Genomic DNA, 17,493 nt, shown 5'->3' with positions numbered 1-17,493 from the left:
TCTTGAAATCTTGAATCGACCATCATGGGTTGGGGCGTACTAGACGACGCTCATATGGCAGCTCCTCCGGGGACTGCCACACTCGGCGCCGACTCTAACGCTGGTAATTGCCTCACATTGTGTGGAAGAAGTATCACTAAGACATATGATCAGACAGTTCCATCGATACGAGCCACCTGAAGCGAGATGGCGACATCGTTTTGCAGCCACAACCATCCGACAGCCCCAATGATCCCTTAAACTGGTCAAAGATGCGGAAGGAGTGTATCATGGTCCTTCTAGCATTCGCCTCGGGAGTCACAACTGCTCTAGGACCTATGGTAACTCCTGGCCTCCCACTTCTAGCTATGAAGTACAAGGTCAGCCCAGATATGGCAGCTTCGCTTATCATCGGTCTCCTCGCGTTCTGGATCGGTTTCACGACGTTCTTCACTGCCGCCGGGGCGAATATCTGGGGCAAGCGCCCGTTTTTCGTCATCTCTGGCGTTATCTTGCTGGCTACAAACGTTTGGGGTTACTACACCACTTCCTTCGTGTCACTGGCCGTCATGCGAGTTGTTCAAGGTATGGCTTCCGCGCCGCTCGAGACGCTAGTGACTTCGACTGTGTCGGACATGTACTTCGTCCACCAGCGTGGCACGCGCATCAGTATCTGGGGCTGCATGCTCGCCAGCGGTGTTCTTCTCGGTCAGACAATCGCCGGTGCCATCATCGAGAACATCTCCTTCGAAGCAACGTTTGGTATCTCTGCGTTGATCTTCATCCCACTGCTCATGGGAATTTACTTCTTCGTCGTTGAGACAACCTACACCAAGCCCCGCCCTTCGGCCACCGTGACCAAAGATGTATACCCCGAAGAGAAGAGTGATGCCACGTCGGAAACTATTTCCTACCTCGGCAGCGATGAGCCCAAGGAGACATACGCTTCGCAACTTCGTCTCTTCCGCGGGCGCCTTAACGACGAGTCATTTTGGAAGAATGCATGGAAGCCCGTCCCGCTCATCGCGTACCCAGCTGTACTTTTCTCGACAATCGTGTACGGCTCTTACTTCACGTGGCTCCTTGTCATCTCTGTCTTGTCCGTCTCTGTCTTCAGCGCTCCCCCTTACGCCCTCGGTCCCGCACAAATCGGGCTCACCAATTTGCCCCTCCTGGTCGTCGGCTTACTAGGTTCACCACTTTCAGGCTGGGCATCAGACGCTATCGCAAAGTTCATGGCACGTCGCAACAACGGCGTGTTCGAGCCAGAATTCCGCCTCGTGCTCATGATTCCAGCCACCATATTCGCAACCATTGGCTTCGTTGGTTTTGGCATGTCCGCGCAACAGGGAGTGCCGATTGTATGGCCTGTCGTATTCATGTCGATTCACTCTCTTTCCGTCCCGTTTGCGTCCACTGCGTCATTGACATATGTTATCGACTGCCATCCCAAGGACGCGAACCAGGCTTTCGTCACCATCAACTTTACAAAAGCAGTGTTCACGTTTGTGGCGACTACATATGCGAATGGATGGATGGCACACGTGGGACCTCAGACTGTTTTCGGTACAATTACTGGAGTGAATCTGGCCATTTGCGGACTGACGATACCGGCTTATGTGTTTGGAAAGAAGTTCAGAAGCTTGGTGGCGAGGAGCAGTTTCGGACAGAAGCTTTCTGGGTAGAGAAAATGAATGCTGATTATGAAGATGAATTTACGTTTGAAAATAACTTGTAATATCTGATTCAATTGAGAGTTTTATGGAGTTCTCTCGAATGCGGCTTTATTGCAATGTACTTTGACTGCAATTTTGCTTTGGTGTTTGACACGTACAATTTTACCATATGATCAAGCTTGCAGGAGGTCGTTAAAGTACCTGTGGGTTTGGCTGTATGCTGCCCAGGTGTGCTGAAGCCTACACGATGCCATATCAATTACACGCACCAAATTACTCGATGAAATGAAAAGTGACTACTGCGAGCAAATAAAGATACTTAGTCGATGTTGAAGGGTTCACTTTCACGTGCGAGAGAACGTCGCGTCCACGTGCCATGACGCACGCGGCCACGTTCCAGAAGTTCCGAGCCGATTCCGAAAACCTCGGCCAAACAGTTCGCGTCAAGCTTCTGCGACAACATTCACACTTCTGACCAGTAATGATTTCCCGATAACACAACTCTGCACTGCCAATTACACCTGAGTAGAAAGTTGCGAGAGAAGCCACGATGGACGAACAACACCCAGAGAGCACTACAATACCCTCTGATCCCACCATACCACCACCCGCGGCGCCAGAGAAACCATCGCACCCACGCCAACGCCTATCAAACATACAAAAACTCCGCATCCTACTTATTCGATACCTCACCAAAACCGCCCACTCCACCGACCGCAAGCTAATCCGCCTCTCCAAACTCCTCTCCACCCCTAGCGGCACCGATGTCCTTCTCTGCACAATCTCCTACACCCTCACCCTCACACGCGCCCTCCTCTCCCGCCTCCTCGAACGCCGCCTCGCCTACATAGCGACCGACATTGCGCAGAAAGCAGATGGCGTACTTCTTCCTGGCGAGACGCTGATTGCCAGTCTGCCCGCGCCCACGAGCACAAAAGTTATGGCGCAAGTCGTTGGCAGCTCGAAAGCGCTGGCCGAAACGATAAGCGACTATCGCATATTCGTCAGATTGTGGGGTGTTGTGGGACTGTATACGTGGGCGCGGGGCACGTATTGCACCCCCTTGTCTGGAGATGCGAGCGGGAAGGAGAAGGTGCTGAGGAAGCTGACGTGGGCGGCGATCGCGTCGTGTGTTGGCTTCCAAGTCCTCGAGAACGGCGCATATCTGTCGAGTAAAGGCGCGCTGACGACGGCGAGTTGGACGGGCGATGTGGGCAAGGCGAGGGAGAATCAGTGGTGGTTGTGGAGCTCAAGGTTTTGGGCTGTCTATGTGGGAGTCGAGTTGGTGAGGTTGGGTGTCGTGCGGTATTACAAGGAGGATGAGCCTAGGGAGGGAAGTGGTGATGGGGAGAAGGAGGATAAAATTAAGCGGGAGGAGAGGAGTAGAGAGAAGAAGTTGGAGAATTGGTTGTGGTGGAAGGACTTGGCTTCGAATATGGCGTATGCGCCGATGACGGTGCATTGGTCTATGGAGAAGGGCTTGCTGAGCGATTGGGGTGTCGGGGCGTGTGGTATGGTTGCTGGTGGAGCATTACTGGCTGATGCTTGGAGAAAGACGGCATGAGCGTAGAAAAATTCGAAGTAAAGAGGGGGAGATGAAACGGAAGCGATCTCTTGCAATAGAGTTAGATACCCAATATAGAACTCAGTATCAAATGGCGCAGTGGAAGTATCAATTGGTATCATACTACGTCAAGTCGTAGCCCATCCCTCTCGCCGGAGCAGGCTGGCAGCCGCCAACCCGTCGTCACATCAAACACAGACTCATCGAATACAGCAAGCCTCCGTCCCCCAAGAAACAAATTTTCTCCGCAGTGGCAGCCTCTCTAAGCCAAACCACGCTCTACCATCCTGAGCAAGCAACGAAGTTGTTGCCCGAAGCGCCAGTGTGCGTGATCTCTCCCGCCCTCTGGCCCTTCGTGTTGAAGATAACACGGTCGGCACCCGGTGATCCTGCAACACACAATTAGCACAATCCACCATCCTCTACATGCCATCAACTTACCACCAGTGTAAGCGCCGGAAGTCCTCAGCGGGAACTCCTGGTACGGTCCAGAAACGAGGAAGTCGAAGCCCTCGTAGTTGTTATACGTGTGCGGGTAGCTGGAGCTACCGGCCTGGCTGTTCGACTGGTAGTACGAGTAGCCCTTGCTGCGTGCTGCAGACACCTGGGAGCTGGAGTAGCATGTCGAGCCGCATGTGACGAAGCACTGCCTGGTCTCGATCTCCGCCTCGACTTCAGTGACGACAGCAGTAGGGAGGGCGAGAGCGACCGGAGTCAGAAGGAGAAGGAGGCTGGCGATGAACTTCATGGTGATTGAGCGAGGGACGGGATGGGTTGGATGTAACGAGGGTTTGGCTTGGGGCTGGGCTGACCTGAAGCTACAAGTCGTGCGTACTACGAGAGTCTTTATACTCGACGATACTAGGACGGACGTCGCCGAAGCATACACAGCCGATCATACACCGAATAGATTAGATGCTCGCCAGCTCTGACCCAAAGCATCCCCATCTCCGTCCAAAACACCTGCAGATCCCTCCTCGACTAAGCACACCCATCCCACCGCATTCGTCTGGCACTTACACACTCTCACGTTGCAGCGTACCATTGGCTCCACATCCATTGCAGTACTACCAAGACCATGGCACTTGTGGCCGATCAGGCAGGTACAGTGAATGATTCGCCGGCCGCTAAAACGATGTGTTTCACGCCCTCTTATCGCCGGATAAGGCCATGTCGGCACATGTGCGCTCGCGATAGGCTGTGTGGTGTTGCGGATCGACAGGTGGGCGCCGGGAGCTAGCCGGGATCGGGAAGGTATATAGGATTCCTGGTGTAAAGAGGGGAAATACACTAAGACTTAATGCTAACGCTATTTCCATGCTTCCACTGGGGTTATTTAGGAACTTGGGCACTCTGTAGTTGTGACAGCGCGTTACTGTGGTGTACACATGTGTGTGTTACACGTAACGGAGTGAAGTTAGAAATGCGTCAGATAACATCAGGGAAATGATATGTGAGATGTTCTTCAAAGCACTAAGACGTTCTATTCGGCCCGGTCGCGGGCTGACCATGTCCAACACAGCGTATGCACCGAACGACAGGCATGCGAACTGTTCTTGAAAAGAACATCTAGATTCGTGAATAACGGCCGGTGTTCGTCTAATTCGGATTGGGTGGCTTCATATGGCTGCAGTCTCCGAGTACATGTAAGATATGAACATGAAGGAGGCTGAGGAACATGGCAAGTAAGTGTGAATCGACAACATGGCAAACGTGTTCTATCTACTCTACAAAATTCCCCAAAGATTCTTCACTCCCCTCTTCCCTCCATCCGAATTCTCCGCGCTCCGCCATCGAATCTCATGCAGTCTGCGCATCTTCTGCACCAACTCTTCGCCGTTCAGATCAACTAGATGCCATTGGCCTTTGCGCAAGACTTTCAAAGAGATCCAGAGCACGATGAAACATATGGGCTATTGCTTATATCAGCACAAGAAGTTTCAAGCTGGTGCGGAGAACTCACAGCAAGATAAGCGGACAAGAAGGGTTGGATGTGAAATTCTTTCCACAAGCCTGCTCCGTTCGCGACGACAAGAATGAAAAGACAGGCGAAAAGCGATGCGTAAGCTGTGATGGGCTGGCCGTGACTGCGATAAGGAAAATCGTCGGGTACGGTATTTGTGCCGCGATTCCAGCGTCGAATCAGTGGGACGTTTTCGAGTACCTCGCGGTTGTTCTCGATGCTACGATGAGTTAGCATCATACGGCATATCATCATATACGGTGCGAATATACCAGTCGTAAAATCGGATGTATGCCCAACACTCGCATGCCCATACGATGATCACACCGACCGATCCCATCTCGGAAAGCACGTCGAGAATAGTACCGATACTTGTGTCCGGTCCATGGGCGCTTGCAAGGTAGAGGAAGGGAATCCATGCGAAGATGCATGACGCCACGAGAGCTCGCAGCGGTACTTTGCGGTTGTTTGTTTTGCCAAAGTACGCGAGGATCCGCGTATACCAGGGGCGCCCACGGCCTCCGTCCAGACCTCTCGTCAGACTAAATAGTGTGCGTGAGGCGACATACAGATTCGTGTTGGCGCATGATAATGCCGTGAACATCAGAAAAACGTTCAAAGTGCCAGCTAGCCCAGGAATGCGACTGGCTTCGGCTACGAGCACAAAGGCAGAACTCGTTGTCCCAATTGTTTCGGGGCCGCCGTCCGAAGACTTGGGCCTGACCCAACTCATGCGTGGAAGTTTAGGATCTTCCCAATTGATGTTCAACGTCACGAGTACGCCGGCAACCACATACATGATCCCCGCGAGGAAGGAGATGTAGACAGCGGAGAACTTGACTGTTTTTCCGATGGCTCGCGATTGAGTTGGGCTTCGTTCCTCTGTGACACGAGCTTCTAGCGCAGAAGCAGCGGTGGTCTCAACACCAACGAAGGCGAAAGCGGCGATAGAGAGACTCATGAACAATGCCTGGGCCCAGCTGTTGGTGACGTCCTCGTCCCGTACGAGAACAGTATCGGGATATTTTGACGTGCCGATCTTTGATCCTGGTCCAGCGCCTTGGTTGATCGCGATCATGACGATGATGATGACAGCCAGGAAGGAGAGTTTGAGGGAGCCGGCGATGACCTCTATCAGACCGTACAACTACCAACGATCTGTCAGCATTGTGAATCCGCCATACTCTGAGGAATGTCATACCTCGATGCCGAAAGCATTGATAACTACCAGGACAGCGGGAACGAGGAAGAACAAAACACCTCCTTGTATACCCTTAGGCGTGTCCCAGAAGTCTGCGATGCCTGCAGTTGCAGCGACAAGAGCTGCGAATGAAATCGCGTACGTGAACCTGCACAAAGTCAACACTCGTGAACAACCGTATAAGCAACCCAAGACGTACCAATATGCGACGCCGACTGCTATACCTAGTTCAACATCGACAAACTCGGTGACATAAGCGCTCAGAGCTCCAGAGATCGGCCAGATGCAAAGCATTTCCGCAATGCACTGCATGACACCCCAGGCAAGAGTCCCAAGCAGCGCAAATGACATGAGAACTGCAAGAGGTCCACCGAGTCTAAGAATATATCCTCCTCTAACATAGAGGCCTACTCCAAGTACACTGCTGATGGTGATCATCTGCCACATGTGAGTCTCCTGACCTCTCTCTAGAGAAGGTCGGTGTTTACTTACGAAGATGTGGATACCTCCTAGACGACGACTTGAATGTTATCAGTTCCCTGCTTCATGTCCCATGAACTTGGGTGATACTTACTTGACTGCTCTATCCCGATTGCGCTCGATAAGTAGTTCATCGCCGGGCAAGGCTGTAGGAACCTTTTCTGGATCTTCAACTCGCTCAGCAGTCTCCAACCTACTCCCAGATGTAGAAGCCCCATGGCTCACATCGGACGGCCTGTTGCTGTCAAACGCGGAGGCCAGACTTTGCGGTCGCAGAGTGATGAATGGACCCTTCGTGCTCGTGGTTGTACCTGGATCAGCATGCCCTGGCAGCAAATCAGGGAACCGTTCCGTCTGCGAATTTCCTTCTTCGTGCACTGGTTGCATCCTGGGCTAAATTTCAGAGGCAGGAATCAATGGACATTCGCTAGTGAGATTTGCAGGGAAGTGGTTTGCGATGCCTGTTTATGGGATTTGCCCTAGAGAGTCAGCTTTGACGTAGTCCTTCATGCATCTACCGTGTTCCCAAGACTGGGGCTCAGCGTCCTGCGCCTTCGTCCTCCAGCTGTATCCGGCTAGGAAGGCAAGCGAGGCACATTGGTGCAGTGGCGCCTTACCATTCTGGGCGTCGGTGAAGCAGTACTGACCAATCAGTACCTGTCGCGTGCCGCCCTGGTTGATGTATGACAAGATTGCTTTTGGTGACTGCGGACGCGTACCGGTCAACACATAAACGTAGTGGAAGCTCGTAGGCTCTCAAAACGCACTTTATCATTCAGCAGTGGGGTGACAGCATCAACCTTGAAGCTACGTTTCGTCGCGATGTGTTTAGGATTTTCAAGAAAAGTAAGCCTCGTGACTGCAAGTTTCCTCGTACATGCGCAGCTTACGCGAAGTCTGCAGCTGTCCCGTAAAAGAAGAAATGAGAAGGCTCCTCTGATAGTTCAAAACTCCCGCATACGATATCGCGATGAGCAAAGACTGCGCAGCTTTCTGTCCGGCCTTTTCCCAGATGGCAATTTTAAAGTGAAAGTGAGGAAGCATTCCAGACGGTGCGAAATCTCGTACCCTCTAACAGCAACTCAGATGAAGGAGGATCAGTGGATACTATATGTACCCCGTAGGTTAACAGAAGTATATTTCCCTAAACTAAACCTTGAGAATATCCACTGACTAAAAACAACAAGGCTGAACTAGAGTATGGAGCATGCCCGGTCTTCGAAACCTGTCAGGCTGACCGAACCTAGACTTGCGAGATAGTGATTGGTCACAGAGAGTGTAGGCAGACATTGCACAGAGTTTGGGGTGGCTGCGCATAACATGCGCCCTGATGTGCTAGAGCGCTCAGCCGCGTCACGGCGCACCCGCTTATCTTCTTCAACTCGTGTTATCCACTTTCAGTTTGTAAATATTGCTTCGGCAGACTTATCAATCAGCCGTCATTGTTCCATTTGTCAAATTTGCAGATTCGCTTATCGTGATGGACCCAATGGACTTCTTAGCGACAAACTCGCTGTCATTTTGGACGCGTTTTGAGAACTCGACAAAGTGTTTTGAGCTGGATTCAAGCTTGACCGAATCTGTGCATATTATTGACACAATTGCCGCTCAAAGACCACAGTCGACAACCGCGATCTCAAAAACCCAGGAGTGCGCCAACTTCGGAGAGTTGAAGAGCTATCTAAGCAACGGCAGCAACTTGAATTACTCTTCCCGATTAATGTAAGTTGCAGAGTATGAACACTAATGCTCGAGGATTAAATGAAGCCAGATCGATAAGTCAAAAGAACTCCTGGTCGAGATTGCAAATAACCAAGCCGATGCTGAGAGAGCTTATGGAGCATCATGAAGTGCATCCGACTTTTCTTGAAGTACCGCTGAGCTTTTCATACCGTGATACCGACGAAGAACAAAGTTTCTGTGTACCTTGGACCGTGAGAGAAGACGAGAATTCTATCCGTGCGTACACAAATGAGGTATTCGAAGGGCTTTCGCTGATATCCTGCAGAGGTGTTCTACACTTTTCGATATGCCGAATACAAAGGCCATCCGAACGAACCGTGGGTCATTCGTCAAGCCGGCGTATATCAAAGGTTTGACATACACAAGAAATCGTCCTTGTACGTCCTGGTGAATGCGTCTCCACAATCTGCAGCATACTGCAGGGCGTTGGAATGTTTCTCGAAGTATGAACACCAGATGCAGCTTGATCCTCTCTGGCTCCACGGTGTCATTCATGCATCATACTTCATGTACTGGCGGGAGTATATCGCAGAGTACGAGAAGCGCTTACTTCCAATCGTGAGTTTTAGGTGAACGAGTCGAGATTGATCAGTGATAACCATGAACAGGCCGACATGACGACTTCGACAATGATTAGTGAGCCGTTGCGAGTGAGTCACGATATGCTTGGAACAGTGAGGTTTCTGGAAAGCCGTTTCCTTCCACTGCGTCCGATCTTGACGAGTTTCGAAGAGGTCGCGGATGGACTTCAAGTCTTGGGCAGGTCCTTGGTGTCAGGAGCTTGTGTGACTGAAGCAACCCAGTTGCAGATGGAATCCCGTCTGGATAATGCGCGACGTTATACACGGACGTTCATCAGAACCGCACTTTTTCTCCAAGAACGAAGCAACAATACTGCCACGCTTCTTGCTGACACTCTTGCTTTTCGAAACCAGGGTGTCGCGCAAGAGCAGAACGGAAGTATGGTAGTACTGACGAGATCAGCCGTTTTTATTACGGTGATCACGCTCATCTATCTCCCGTGGACACTTGTTACGGTAAGTCGATAGTGTCGGCATTGATGTCTGCGACTGACCAATGCAGGGCATATTTGGCATGGAGTTCTTCGAGCTGGATCTAAAGACGAATCGTTTGATCACATCGCCGCAGATATGGATCTACTTCGTGACGGCCATGGTAACAACTATGTTTACAGTAGTCCTGTACTACGGCATGGCAGGTCTTCCGAATCTTCGCAAGCTCGGGGCTGGTTTTTACGGTAAGTCAGAAGACGAAGATTTGCCCCAGAGCATTAGGAGAAGCTCCACCGATGTTGAGAAAAGTCCACGGCTACTAGCTTCGTAACTCAATATAGTGGTATATCAGGTATCGAAATCAACACGAACGATACGTACTGCAAATCCTTCCATGACTGCGATCAGGAGATGGCGCTGGGCGAGAGTGCCTGTCAAGCTGGTGTTGATGCACGGTACGAATTTGCTTTGATGTGTCATGCCTGGGAGCTTTTTTCCGGACTTGATTTTGAGCTCATCTCTGGTCTCGGCAGTAAGAAATGTGAGCAGTTGGAGTTCGTTGTGTGCTTCCCGGGTCCCGAACGCCAGAGTCTCGTGATCGTCCTTGTTCATGAGGATCTTCAGGAGCCGAAAGCCTCGCGCGTTACTCTGGGTATACCGTTCAAATTCCCATGCGCGTATTACAACCCTCTTCTCTTGAGAGACGACGATGAATGCCATGTCGTGATTGTAGGGAGCGAAACAGGTGTACAAGCCTTGAAGGATATCATCCTTGCCCTGCGTCAAGTTAGTATAAAGCAGATCCTCGTTATATCACGTACGTACGTCGTGTTTGATAGGACTTGGTGCTAACGGTGTCCTTCCACTATTTTGCACAGACCATGCATAGACGTGCATGGTGTTCTCGGTCATTTCGTCATGCTGCTTAGGCTTTGTGACGACGTAGAGTCCGTTGACGTCGGAGAACGTGAGCTCGCAGACGTCTTCTGCTGCACAGGGCAGATCTATAGGACGACCTAGAGGAGAGTTTGGGCTTGTGCTGGAGCCAGATGATGATGATGCGATTGATATGTATTTGCTGAATGTTTGGTTAGTAAAGACACTTCCACTCAAGCCGCGAAGATGTACCTTTCCTGATCCGCGTCATAATGCAAGTCCAGTTTTGTTATGTATAACGAGCATTTCTCTTTCTGTGTAAATCCGCCAAAGAGCACAAAGGCAACGTAACGAGCATCGGGAGATATAGCAAGCTTTTGTATGCGCGGCATCTTCAACTCCCAGTGAGCGACAAGCTCCACCTCGCTGTTGTGGTTACCTGGTTGCGTTATCTGGTAGAAGTAGCACTGTAGAATGTAAGTAGGGTAATTACCAAGCGCGGGCAAAAAGCTCACATCGAATTCCTTGTAGTCCGTGGCTGCGACAATGTATCGTGACGAGACGCCGATGTTGGGGATCCAGTGCCGCCGTTTATCTTGCGGACTGACCTCGCCATAGACAATGAGGTCTTTATTGAAACTGGATGATCCATTCGGAAGTAGTACATGCTCTAAAGAATATACTGTCAATGTGATGTCCGTCATGCAAACAAGCGGTTCGGCGTTAGGTCCGAACGCGCATGTTTTCACAGCGGTCGAGAGCGGTATCTTCCAATCTTGCGACTGTGCTTCGGCCTCTGATTGTCGCCGCTTTGACCATCTCTTGAGGATGGGGACATTGAATCGGCTTCCTGGTGAAACTGGAGACGTAGGCCCACGCTCTTCCAAGTTATGGAAGACATCAAAAGCTTCGATAAGTTTGGATCGGATGTCGTTGGCTGTTGTCTCACGACGGGCCTTTGGATCAATGACTAGCACGCGACGATCAAGAAAGCTGAGAAGTGCTTCAAATGCCTCACTCTCGTTCGGGCGCTCCTGGCGAGTCTTCATCCGGAGATGCTTGTGCCAGTTCTTCACCGCCTCGCTAACATGCACATCGCTCAGCTTGTGCTGACCATTACCGCCAGAGAACGAAAAGAATCGATCGACGCCATCCTTCTTGCCGCGGAGCTCTGAGTACTCCTCCACTGCTGCTTGACCTCCGTGAAGATATGAAAAGACAACACTGATCACACACCCTAATGACCAAGTATCGCTCTCCGCCTGGACAGGGTGGCCATCGACACAGGCTTCAGGCGCTAGATATGTCCCGGTACCGCGTCGACCAATAGTATAGTCAGCCGAAGATGCGGATGCGACATCTGGAATCCTACGCTTGAAAAGCTTGTTGATCTCGTAGACGTTGTCGCTAAAAGTTGAGCTTCTCCTCAGCGACAACTGATCGACGAATGGTTTCCGTTTCATTTTAACGCGTGACATGTTGAAATCCGACAGTTTCCAAGAGGGCTCCTGAGATTCAGGATCAATGACAATCAGTATGTTTTGTGGCTTGAGGTCCATGTGGAAGCACGAGAGCTTTTCATACATCGGCGATTCCAGTTCTTCATGAAGGTAAGCGATAGCTCCGGCAAGTCCGACAGCACAATGCACCAAGCTGGCCTTCTGTTGTGGCAGACTCGGAGCAGCAGGATTACGCTGCATGTACTGTTTCAAGTCGCAAGCGGCCAGAGGCATGAAAAGTGAGTAGATCGAGCCGTTTTCCAGGCTTCCCAAGCTCTTCATGATGTTGTTATGGCTTTTTGCATTACGGACAATGTCGCGCAAGACATCGCGCTCCTTTTCGTGTGACTTCTCCTCTGCATTGAGTTCAAAGTCTTTCCGGGCGATTCGGTATTCTCCCTCGTTCAGCATCGGCCCACTCTTGAAGTGATGCGGGGATATCTGCAAGCGCAGGAAGTCAGTGATTGATGTCGATGAAACTTTCGCCTGCATTACAACACCCGTGCAGGATGTGAGAGGGACAGTGAACTCACAGAGACATCATATATCTTTCCAAAAGATCCTTGGCCTATGAGCTTCTCCCTCACGTATGGCAAGCGACGAAAGCGACCCTTGATTTCCTTGTTCTTTTCTATAACAGCCGCGAAGAACTCATGCTGCTTTTGCAAGAAGTTGTCAGCAGCCACATCATCCTCTAAGATATCCTGCAAGCGATTGCCATCCTCAGTCGGAAGCTGAAGCTCGCCAGTCAGGTTGTTCCATGGATCTGGTGCTAGCAGGTTGGTTGTGAAGGCAGAAAATCCATCGAGGTCACAGTTCGAGGTAATGAGAATAGCCAAGAAGACGTGAAGCTTTCGACTCTCTACCAATTTGGCTAGCTCCGAAGGTTGAAGACGTAAATTTGATGTGTGTTCAGTAGAAGAAATCGTAGTGAACAGTCGCGTGAGAGCTTCGGATGTCAAGACCTTTTCGGCAGTGCCTTCAGGGAAGAAGCGCCTTTCGACATCTTCGGTGACAAGACCGTCTATGTCCACCATGGGGATGTATGCATGGGTTATGAGAGCGGTGTACAGCGACCTCCGAACATCCTTGAAGCTTTTCCCGGTGGTTCGTGCCATTGCAACAAGGCTGTTAATCACGAGGCGGCAGACACGCTGCGATCTGGGTAGTTTGCCCTGCGATCTGAGGTGCGACGATCGCGCCGATGGGAGTAGTCGGTCCCGCGATCACTGGAAGCCGAACGCAATGACAGAGTGAGGAGGACAGATACTGAAGACAATAAGGAAAGATGCTGCATTATGACGAAAACTCGCCGGGGACCATGGATATAGTGAGAGGCTGAGTTTGACCAAGAGTGCTGAGGATGACTTGGTAGACAAGGCAGCTGCGCGATGCAAGCGCGGGGGCTCAATCGGGTAGGCTCGACCGCCCTACATTCGCCCTCTTCCCTTCAGCCTCCAAGGAACCCATCATACTCTTTGTCCTTCTGCGGTCATAATACCATGTCAGGACTGGATAACATCGGAAAGGCGTCAAGACGAGGAATTGAAAGCAGTCCGGCGATGCTACTTCGTGCTAGTGAAGCACCGGCCGTGATGTCACTAGACCCCTGGACCCTGTATGTAAACAAGCGTCTGTCCCCGCAAAACGACCGACTCGGCGGTCTACGAGCAGGTTCTCGAGTACATACTGGAGTCCATATAATACGCTTGATACCTCAGTAGAGCACGTCTTTTGCGCGCTCATTTTCTCGACATCTACACCTCAATCCTGTGACGATGGTGTCTTTCACTCGTTCGAGCACCGCAACACTGCCTCCACCACAACGACAACCCACCTACCCCCTCGCCCATGCCTTCCGCAAGAAGCCGCGGCGCCTGCCTCTAGTACTGCGCTTCGCTAAAGGCGCCGTACACGATATTATCGCCCTGCCCGTCCTCCTACATTCGCTCTTCACTGTCCTTATCGTCTATCTCGATACCAACGTATGGGACTCAATCAACATTCCCTCGACCATCATCCCATCACTCAGCATAGTGGTGGGGTTGATGCTTGTCTTCCGCAACAGCACGAGCTACGATCGCTTCTGGACGGGGGCGGAATTGCTTGACTACAATCGGCACGAGCGTGAGGAATCTGGCGAGAATATGTCTGGTCAACAGCAAAGATAAAGAGGGCCATGCAAGCGAGGCGGAGAAGAGGGACACCGAAAGAGTCGTGAGATGTTTGGTTGCTGTGCTGTATGCGATTAAGCACAACCTCCGGGCTGAATTCAACATCCCACCAGCCAGTCTCGCTACCCTCCCCCCTCAAACTTCTCACTACCCGCGCTCCACACCCGTCTCCCGCCGCCCCAGCTACGTCGACCGCAGCTACTCCACGCCAGGCACACCCGTCGCTTCCACACCACTTCTCTCCGCCTCGACTGCCACGCTGGAAACCGGCGCTGGCTCTGTCCCCACCAAGAAGGATGATTACGTCTCGCTTCTACCACAGGGCTTGATGGGCTACGAGGACCAAGGGCTCGGTCTCCCGCTCCAACTTAGCGTGCTGCTAGAAAGCTATATACGCCGGGGCTTTGATCGTGGCTGGTTCCATGCCCCACTTGCGTCGCAGATGACGGTGCAGATTAACACGTTTGTCGATGCATACGGCAAGATGGAGACGATAAGGTCGACGCCGATTCCGGTGGCGCATTTGGTACGCACATATGACATACTTTCATCTCATTCCAACGCTGACCATAATTTATAGATCCACCAAAAACAAGTCCTCGCGTTGTTCACATGTATCCTACCCTTCGCCATCGTCGACGACTACGGATGGTGGAGCATCCCCATCGTCGCTATCGTCGCTTTCACACTCTACGGCATTGAGGGCATCGGCGTGCAACTTGAAGATCCCTTCGGGTACGATAAGAACGACATCAAAATGGACGGCATCATCGAGGACACGCGACAGGAAGTCATGGTCCTCCTTGAGGAATGGAAGATGAGCCATGAGGGCAGGGCTATGGGTGGCATGTTCGATTGAAATGATTGTGAAGATACCCTGGAGCGCGTTTGGAGATTTGAATGAGCTGCGATGCATTGATTGCCATCAATGAACGGATCTATGAGAGAAAAAGAGATGAACGAAGCTAGAAGAGAAGATGAGATGAATATGCTAAATCAACTGACAAGAATGACACATTTCATTATCCATCTACCTCTCTCTCTTCATCTTCCCCATACCAATATACTCCTTCCCAGAGATGCGCGATACAAAAAACGAACACCCCATCGACCGTTGACCCTCGTGAGCTCCCTAGCGCCAGAAATGCACAGACTAACGAAAGAAAATCAAACGCCTAGCTCAAACGGACTGGTGGCAGGCTCGGCGGCCCGTTCCCACTCGTGGTGCTGCCAGAATCCGAGCCTGCGGGGGAAATGTCCCTCAAGCGACTTCCCGCTGCTCTGCCTGCGCTGCCGTCGAGCACGAACGGACCCGCGTCGTTCCTCGGCGTCATCGGCCCGTCGTGTACGCGATCAGGCGTCAGTCCATCATGGTGGTGTTGATATAAAGGCGACAGGCCGGAGAACTCGTTTGCACTCGTGACGTTGATCTGCACTGGTTGCGTGATCGACGACGTGGGTGGTTCGAGACGGCGTTCGGGGGTCTGCGGGTGTGATCCTGGTTGACTTGCATGGCCGTTTGAGTCTGACATGCTGATATTTGAAATTGCTTGCTGCAGATCTCCGAGACTGACGCCGCCGTCCTCGTCGCCTGTGTTGTTGACAGGGGCTTGGGCATTCATGGGGACCAGCGAGGCGCGCGGTGTGATGTGGCGGTCTCCTACGCCGTTCTCAGCGGTGGCAGTCGAGTCACCATTCGTTTGCTCGGCGTCTTCTTCCCAGTCGTCGAAGTCGGGGGGATCTTCGACGTCCTCTTCTAGGTCGGCAACAGCTCGGCAATTCGGACAGAGGAAGTTTGGCCATGTTGGACCGTTCAAAATTGGACGGATACATTTGTAGTGCCATACATGCGAGCAGGGTGCGACGAACAAAGATTGGCAAGGCTACGGCTGAAGTTAGCGTGAGGTATGTTGGATGTTTCGTGGTTCATCTTACTGCTATCGACATCAAGCAGATGGCGCATTCTGATGTGTGTGTCGATGCGCTGTCGCCATCTGGTTTACCCTTGGCAAGATTCCGTAGTCTCTGATGTGTTTGTTTACTGTGCCTGTTAGCCAATGCCCCTTAGTACAGTAAAGGCAAGCATACTTGAACTTGTTGAGGCCTTGTTGCCATCCGCGGTTACACTCGACCCTAATCTTGACGCATCGGAAAATCATCTCCTCTCCACCACGGAAGTCTATTCCGAGCTGGATGATATCACCGTCCTTTATCCTAAAAGGCTTCGACTCCACATTGGGCTGGCTTAACCTGATGTGGTTGAGGAACGTCCCTGAGGAACTCTTCACATCCTTGATGTACCAACTGCCATCTTTGCACCATAGTTCACAGTGTTTCCTGCTCACAACTTTGGACTTGAAGCCTACTGCAGCAGCTGAGGGCCCGCTCGGTGTATTTTCGGGCATGTTATCGCGTTCCGAGTACCGTCCTACTCGGATTATAGCCGACTCGTCTGGTAGCGTACGCTGGATCGTGGGAAACTGCAGCGAGGGTCGGCCCGCTCTGGGGTCCTGGTGTGGGATGAAGCGAATGGACGGGAGATGCTTCACCGCGGACGCACCGTCCACCCCGCTTTCGAGAGCGTCGCCATTTGACGGCCCGTTTGGTACTGTTGGTACAGGCCCCGAGTTGTTGCGTACAGTGAGAGGCGGCTGGGCCGTGTCGGCACGATTCCTAGTCATGCTGGGAGGCGTTTCGGGTGGGGAGTCGCTCGAGGGCTGTTGGGCGTCGGTGTCTGTTTGTCTACGCGAAGGAGGGGGAGGGCGACTGGCTGCGCTTTGGGAGGAAGTCGCGAGAAATGGGGACGCGGGCGGGGTGTGCGTGGAGGCGCGTGGCCGTGTCTTGGAATGCCTGGGGGATTCCTCACGTGGGTCGTCCGCAGTGCCACCCGAGTGCAGGTGTAGATTCCTCAGGAAACTCAACCCTCGACGTCCTGACGGGCGGGACACGGGCGAGTTCGGGGATATAGTAGTCGCAGTAACAGTGGGCGCAACTGGTGCAGGAGCTGTGAACATAACCAGGAGCGGCACAGACGAGGGTCAACCTGGGAGTTGGGAGCCTTAGGCGACTGTGTGAATTGGGTTTCGAGGACGTTTGACAGGCAACGGAGCACGGACAGTCTGTTTACACAACCATATGCGCTACAGTATATACACGGAGGACGAGGAGTGGAGCTGCGAGAGCGATTAGGACTGCAGGAGATGGCGATGCTGCCAAGCAAGCGGGTGAGGAGTAATCAGCCGCCGTTAGACAGTACTGGCCTAGCGAAGAGGCGATGGCGATGGCCAGCCCTAGATCAACGCAGTGCCCGGTAGCACAGGCAGTG

General features: G+C 52.0%; 8 protein-coding genes across 8 annotated transcripts; 4 read left to right on the top strand and 4 right to left on the bottom strand.

Moving 5' to 3' along the window:
- Positions 1–347: 347 nt before the first annotated feature.
- Positions 348–1,664, top strand: SNOG_10243 (hypothetical protein; the record flags this gene model as incomplete). Its single annotated transcript, XM_001800470.1, has 1 exon — positions 348–1,664. The coding sequence occupies one exon, from the start codon at positions 348–350 to the stop codon at positions 1,662–1,664; it is 1,317 nt and encodes a 438-aa protein (XP_001800522.1).
- Positions 1,665–2,205: 541 nt separating this feature from the next.
- Positions 2,206–3,317, top strand: SNOG_10242 (hypothetical protein; the record flags this gene model as incomplete). The annotated part of the gene is made up of 1 exon (XM_001800469.1): positions 2,206–3,317. One exon carries the CDS (start codon positions 2,206–2,208, stop codon positions 3,217–3,219), a length of 1,014 nt encoding a protein of 337 aa, XP_001800521.1. The 3' UTR covers positions 3,220–3,317.
- Positions 3,263–4,038, bottom strand: SNOG_10241 (hypothetical protein). The gene is made up of 2 exons (XM_001800468.1): positions 3,661–4,038; positions 3,263–3,608 (listed from the first exon to the last, which is right to left on the bottom strand). Exons 1-2 carry the CDS (start codon positions 3,965–3,967, stop codon positions 3,499–3,501), a joined length of 417 nt encoding a protein of 138 aa, XP_001800520.1. The 5' UTR covers positions 3,968–4,038; the 3' UTR covers positions 3,263–3,498.
- Positions 4,039–4,946: 908 nt separating this feature from the next.
- On the bottom strand, positions 4,947–6,734 carry SNOG_10240 (hypothetical protein; the record flags this gene model as incomplete). Its single annotated transcript, XM_001800467.1, has 5 exons — positions 4,947–5,132; positions 5,183–5,402; positions 5,425–6,329; positions 6,384–6,531; positions 6,583–6,734. The coding sequence occupies 5 exons, from the start codon at positions 6,732–6,734 to the stop codon at positions 4,947–4,949; spliced, it is 1,611 nt and encodes a 536-aa protein (XP_001800519.1).
- A 1,609-nt stretch (positions 6,735–8,343) lies between these two features.
- SNOG_10239 (hypothetical protein) lies at positions 8,344–9,950 on the top strand (the record flags this gene model as incomplete). The annotated part of the gene is made up of 6 exons (XM_001800466.1): positions 8,344–8,585; positions 8,635–8,822; positions 8,872–9,164; positions 9,215–9,256; positions 9,410–9,643; positions 9,690–9,950. The coding sequence occupies 6 exons, from the start codon at positions 8,344–8,346 to the stop codon at positions 9,948–9,950; spliced, it is 1,260 nt and encodes a 419-aa protein (XP_001800518.1).
- Positions 9,951–9,967: 17 nt separating this feature from the next.
- On the bottom strand, positions 9,968–13,031 carry SNOG_10238 (hypothetical protein; the record flags this gene model as incomplete). Its single annotated transcript, XM_001800465.1, has 5 exons — positions 9,968–10,409; positions 10,500–10,658; positions 10,748–10,962; positions 11,011–12,480; positions 12,528–13,031. 5 exons carry the CDS (start codon positions 13,029–13,031, stop codon positions 9,968–9,970), a joined length of 2,790 nt encoding a protein of 929 aa, XP_001800517.1.
- Positions 13,032–13,736: 705 nt separating this feature from the next.
- On the top strand, positions 13,737–15,197 carry SNOG_10237 (hypothetical protein). The gene is made up of 2 exons (XM_001800464.1): positions 13,737–14,694; positions 14,749–15,197. Exons 1-2 carry the CDS (start codon positions 14,497–14,499, stop codon positions 15,025–15,027), a joined length of 477 nt encoding a protein of 158 aa, XP_001800516.1. The 5' UTR covers positions 13,737–14,496; the 3' UTR covers positions 15,028–15,197.
- A 146-nt stretch (positions 15,198–15,343) lies between these two features.
- SNOG_10236 (hypothetical protein) lies at positions 15,344–16,849 on the bottom strand (the record flags this gene model as incomplete). The annotated part of the gene is made up of 4 exons (XM_001800463.1): positions 15,344–16,011; positions 16,104–16,162; positions 16,257–16,533; positions 16,633–16,849. 4 exons carry the CDS (start codon positions 16,847–16,849, stop codon positions 15,344–15,346), a joined length of 1,221 nt encoding a protein of 406 aa, XP_001800515.1.
- Positions 16,850–17,493: the final 644 nt, after the last annotated feature.

Source organism: Parastagonospora nodorum (assembly GCF_000146915.1).
Source record: "Parastagonospora nodorum SN15 chromosome Unknown scaffold_16, whole genome shotgun sequence".
Classification (NCBI taxonomy): Eukaryota; Fungi; Ascomycota; class Dothideomycetes; order Pleosporales; family Phaeosphaeriaceae; genus Parastagonospora; species Parastagonospora nodorum.
This window is presented reverse-complemented; position numbering and strand designations above follow the sequence as displayed.

What these genes read in the sequence shown, in the direction of transcription:
- SNOG_10241 (XM_001800468.1), bottom strand. Translation starts at nt 3,967, where the DNA reads ATGAAGTTCATCGCCAGCCTCCTTCTCCTTCTGACTCCGGTCGCTCTC. An exon ending in TTCCGGCGCTTACACTGGTG is followed by an intron (nt 3,609 to 3,660) that starts GTAAGTTGATGG and finishes TGTGTGTTGCAG; the next exon opens with GATCACCGGGTGCCGACCGT.
- SNOG_10237 (XM_001800464.1), top strand. Translation starts at nt 14,497, where the DNA reads ATGGGCTACGAGGACCAAGGGCTCGGTCTCCCGCTCCAACTTAGCGTG. An exon ending in CGATTCCGGTGGCGCATTTG is followed by an intron (nt 14,695 to 14,748) that starts GTACGCACATAT and finishes CATAATTTATAG; the next exon opens with ATCCACCAAAAACAAGTCCT.